General features: G+C 34.3%; 1 protein-coding gene across 2 annotated transcripts; it reads right to left on the reverse strand.

Moving 5' to 3' along the window:
* Positions 1-491: 491 nt before the first annotated feature.
* LOC112733718 (plasmodesmata-located protein 7) lies at positions 492-3447 on the reverse strand. Of its 2 annotated transcripts, none has more exons than XM_025782762.3 (4): positions 3092-3447; positions 2400-2998; positions 1680-1793; positions 492-955 (listed from the first exon to the last, which is right to left on the reverse strand). In XM_025782762.3, the coding sequence occupies exons 1-4, from the start codon at positions 3211-3213 to the stop codon at positions 891-893; spliced, it is 900 nt and encodes a 299-aa protein (XP_025638547.1). In that variant the 5' UTR covers positions 3214-3447; the 3' UTR covers positions 492-890. The 2 variants fall into 2 exon arrangements, with proteins under 2 accessions (XP_025638547.1, XP_025638548.1); XM_025782763.2 differs by lacking the exon at positions 492-955 and adding an exon at positions 1276-1553.
* Positions 3448-5554: the final 2107 nt, after the last annotated feature.

Consider the following 5554-nt stretch of genomic DNA (forward strand, 5'->3'; position numbering starts at 1 on the left):
AACGAGAATGGAAAGGGGAAACAAATTTGAAAACAAGGATGAAGAGCAAAGAGGCATCCGCCCCGCCCTGCCCATTCACATCCCTAATTCCATGGCTATTAGCGTAAAACTAATTGGGGGAAGAAATAAAGTTATGAAGGGACAAGAAGTCTAAAAGGAAGTAGAGTAGGGTGACGATTTTTCTTTCTTTTTTGGGAGGTGTTGATTCATGAATCATGATGACATAATGTGATTATCACTTCGCAATAGAAAGTTTCAGAATCATCATCTGCCCAATTCATTGGGCCTGTTATAAGTCCACATGAAACATTGCTCAAACATCTTCCTGGCCCAAAAGTCATTCAAAAATATTAGATATTATGTTTTTATGTTTTTGTTTATGGTATTGATATTTTTTTACTTGATTGAAAGAGAAAATAAAGTTTTAGAAAGCTATTAGTTTCATGGCCCAACAAAAAAAAGGAGAAGAAAACATTAGTTACAGTGATTCATATAATTCAATTGATTTAATGCTTATTGTTATTTCCTTTGTCAATGTTTTGGGAATATCTCAATTAACAGATCGCATTATTCATGCAACGCTGCTGGGTACATAAGATTTAACGTACCCGTTACTGATTTAAAAATCAAAACTACGATAATGAATTTAGGCCATATAAAAACCCATCAAATGAATCTGGCGATGGCAGCTGGCTAATAAACTGTTGCAACAATAATTCATTATTCATATCTTGCAATAATTCAATTTATATATTTGCCTTTTTGGTAATCGTGATAAGAAACAGTGTGCATTGGCGATGCTATATCAACCTTCTTCAATTTTATGGTCCATGATTTTGTATTCATCCTCATAACTCCATAAGACAAAGTCCATAACATAAGTGGACTACTTACGGATATTGGTATGAATATAAGGGGCTTGATATTCTCGTGAAATCGAACTCTTGGTTAAATTCTGTAATAAAATAATTTCAAGTGAAGATATCAATCTCAAACCCATGAATTTGTCTATGTATTAGTTAAAAATAAAATTAAAAATAATAATAGAACCCCACATGTGGTCAACAAGCTAAGCATTGCGATCAAAAGGAAGAATATACCACAAAAATTATATTGTTGATTAGAATTTAGATATTCCTTAAAGTTAAAGGGGCAAATCTCATGCAACATTTTTTTTAGAAAAGAATGATATATATATAATTATTGAGGATGACTGGATGAGACCGCATAACTTTAAAAAGTGAAAAGGATTGAGCAACACAGCTCGGCTTTTGTAATCAGATGAGTGTCCCAACGTGCTATACTCTTTTTATATAGGATATCCTCATCAAAGTGTTCTTTCGAATTTAATTTTATATTTAGGGAAATATTAAAGTGCAAGATAAAGAGAGAAGGAAAGAAAAAGAAAAGAAAAGAAAAGAATAAGATTGTAAAGAGGGAAAAACGAAGCAAAAGAGGCTCCAAAGGCAAACCATTGGAGAAGGCTGAGAATATGATCAGAGCCAATGTGCATGCCACATATAGAGTTTGACGACAAACATAATTTTATTTACCTGCATGAAAAATAAAATTAATCGAAGAAAAAATAAGTAATCATATTATAAACATATAGAACTCATAATTATTTGAAATCTAGATATAATAAAGAAAAAAAAAAAGAAGGAAGAATTGGAATATACCTTGTCCTTCACAAATTCTCCTCAAGAAAGCAAGGAAAATAATGAGTAAAGCTACACCTGCTAATAATCCAATAATTATTGCAAATGTCTTCTCACCTTCATTGTCCGATCTACCTGCAAAACTCCAGAACAAAGCAAATCAACTACTATATATATAAAGTTACTAAGGTAATTGTTCTTTTTACAAATCTTTTTGTAAGTTACTGAAAAATGCAAAGCAAATATTCACATGTAGGTCCATAGCCAATACACATCTTTTTCTTTTATTTATTTATTTGGGTCAACAGCCACTTGTGTGAACATTGAAAAGAATTTTAAACCCTATAAAATGACATGATTCGTTAATAAATTATTATGATTTTTTTTATTTTGAGAAAAAAAAAGCTCTACTTCTCCCTATTCAATTTAAAGTTATATGCACTTTGATCTTCACATTTTTAAATTATTCAATGCAAAGAACTCGTAAACTTTTCTAATTAAATTTTTGCCTTTATCTTGTGGGTAAAAAATTTCATAATCAAATCTATGATAAACATAAAAAGAAAATAATTAGAATAAAAGAATAAATCGTAACTGAATTCGTTGAATAAATTATTAACAAAAGGATTAATCTACACACATAAAAGTTTAGACTTAGATGTAAAATAAAAACCCTCCTCTTATAACATTATATAGAGGTTTTTTTTTGTCAGAATCATATTTTCTGCTTTTGGGCCTTACCATGGGCTTTTGAGTTGTAGTACCCCCCATGGGCCCCACCGGTCGAGAACCTGGCGTAGCACTTCCCCAGAAACACGTCCCCGTAATCGGAGGCGGCGCAATCACTCCTCAGCCGCCGCACCGCCTCCCCAACGCAATCCTGGCACTCCGCCGCACTGAGATCCCCCGTGCACTGAGCCACACCCTTCAGCCGACCCGAACCTCCAACCCGAAAATACCCTCCCGAACCCGCCAACCCAACCATAACCGCTTCCGGATCGCACCCGGCCGAATGCGAGCCGCACTTCCTCAGTACCAGCGACTTGTCCTCCACCCCAAGGAACGCGACGTTGTCGTACTTGACGAAGCAGCCGTCGAGCTGGACGGCGCCGCCGCACGCTCCTGGACAGAGCTCGCCAGCTCGTGAGACGGCACGTGCGACGCAGGTGGCGCAGTCTTGCATGGCGAGGTCGCCTCGGCACTGGTATAGACCGTAGGCGACGCCACTTTGCGAAGATGAAAGGACGGTGAGGTTGTTGTAGGCGGAGAATGTGGCTGAGTTGACCAGCGAGCCAAGTAGCGAGTTGAGGTTTGACTCGTACGGCGAGGTTGGATTATACCTATTATGTATTAGAGATAGTATCATATTAATTAGTTAGAAGTTAGAAGAATAGTTAACTTTGATACCATATATACATTGCGTCATTTGATACCTTTGTTGCGTGCAGCCGCCATAAACGAAGGTGTCCACCGGTACGGAATAAGAAGAGGAAGGGAGTAACTGTGAGGAGAGAGAAAAGACAATGAGGGCCAGGAGCGATAGAGAGAGAGCCATTTTTTAATTTCTCTCTTCTTTGTGTTTGAAGACTATTATCTCTCATCGTGCCATTATATACTTGTGTATATAGCATGTATTTGTTTCTTGGTAACGAAGGGAATATGGAACACCTCGTATATATGTATAAGCAAATCCTCTTCATTGTCTCTGTGGTCAACAAAGTAGACAAAAAAGCTTCTCTTCTTAATAATTCATTCTTGTATCTGCTAATGTGGGGGATCCATGGATCTCAAACGCTTTTCTTTTCTTTCTTCTTTATTTACCTATACATGCCTATTTGCGTTGTTGAGGAATGCTAGGGCTCAGCAATTTTGGTGTTTTGTAATCATCAATTGGTTATTAATAGTGTTTTTAATGGTGTGAGATTACATTTAATGATGAAAGATCACTCACTTTTATTTTGATGATTAAGTGTTGGCCAGAAAACACAAAAATTACTACCCTGACTTTTCCATTTGCATTTTAAAACAGTTGAGTAAAGTGCTTAAATTTAGAATTTTCTTTCTTCAATTTCAAATCTAAAACACTTCATCATACATGTTGCATGATTGAACTACTTATGTCTGCAACAACTAATGGCTTCATTTATTTAAATAAAGTAGCTTTTAAAAAAAAAGATTATTAATTAGTTTTTTCCTTGTTATGGGAAACAAACCCTAATACCTTTCGTGACCTTAATTACTCATTGTAGTTGTTTCTGTAACAATAACTACACATTACCTTTTCCAACTAATAATCTTTAAACCCCATAACTACATTAAGTGGAATATGCTATACCATAGGGAAAGAGGAGGAACAACATGGCCCAATGTTGAATATACGCACCCAAATTAAAGCAAAGTGGCTAATATATTGTAGCATGACTTAAAGTTTAACACAATTTTTAGAAAGAGATGTAATTTGATGTGGACATAATTTAGTGCAAGACTACCCCATTTGACAAGTGGATCGGAGCATGTTCAAGAAGAGCCAAGCAATCAACGATGAAATCGATTATCCATTCTATATTGCCAATAAAACATACACTCAATGACACACTAATACTGATTAATTCCTAAAATCTAGTGGTAAATCAAAATTCTAACACAACAATGTATTAATGCAATACATGCAAGTATCAAATTCAGAGGCATTATTACTCACTCATCACCCATTCACAAGAGAAGGTGCGTTAACTTCATCATATAAAGTATTAGGTTTAATAAATTGTAAAGTAAAAGTTGGAGACCCAGATAGGAAAGGGCTTTAAGCCTTTAGCACTTCTGCTCCAATTCATAATTACCTTTTCTTAGGCTATGTTTTGGTTGGAAGGAAAGAAATAGAGAGGAAGGAAATAGAAATAAAGAAAAAGAAAAAGCAAGAAATTGAGTGGATTTTTATTTTTTTTAGATGTGTTTGGATGGAAGAAAAATAAGAAGGAAAAAAATGTTATAAAAAGACAATTTTATCCCTATATTATAAAATATATTAAAAAAGTAAATGGGTAGTATTGGAAGTAGAAAGAAAAACATTAGTTTTTTCTTCATTTTCTTTCTAATGTTGGAGACCAATTTTTTTTCTATCCATTTTTTTTTCTCTAATTTCCTTCTCAACCAAACAAAGTCAATTTTTTTTCTATTTTTTTTCCTCTCTTCTCTTTCTTTTCATTTTCCTCTGTTAGAGTGAAGACGCAAACGGACAACTGTGTATGTGACTTCGCACTACACACTTTCCAATTATATATTCTCACACTCAAAATTAGGCCACGGTAGATTAATGATGGTTCTTATTCTAGAGTAGTAGTGTAGATTTAATTGAATTGAATATATCTATGGTTACATCAGCTAAATATCCTTATGTATGCATGCATATATGTGTGGTTTAGCTAGCAAAAAGAGGTATGAATATATTATTGCAGCATGGAGGTTACACAAGCTAAGAGTCTTGTCATGTGACCCTCAAAGAGAAACGTATATACCGGAGGATCCTCAAATAATGGCCAAGAGAACATTATAGGAAAGTCACGGGAAATGTTTTTACTTGCCATAATTAATTTCTACAATGTATATATGCATGTCCATTGGCCATTGCAATTTGTAAATTGTAAATTACATTTTAAAACAAAAATGGTCCCCCCATTGAGATCTCATTCAAACCGTGTCCTAAAATAGAAACATTCGAAAAGATATATATATATATATATATATATATATATATATATATATATATATATATATATATATATATATCGGTCCCCTACTATATACTAACACACACGTACTGTGTAACATTAAGGACACTGAAAACAATGTTGGATTAAATGAAGATCAAACACTAATCTCGGGTTTTTCCTTCTTCT

Source organism: Arachis hypogaea, chromosome 13 (genome assembly GCF_003086295.3).
Source record: "Arachis hypogaea cultivar Tifrunner chromosome 13, arahy.Tifrunner.gnm2.J5K5, whole genome shotgun sequence".
Classification (NCBI taxonomy): domain Eukaryota; kingdom Viridiplantae; phylum Streptophyta; class Magnoliopsida; order Fabales; family Fabaceae; genus Arachis; species Arachis hypogaea.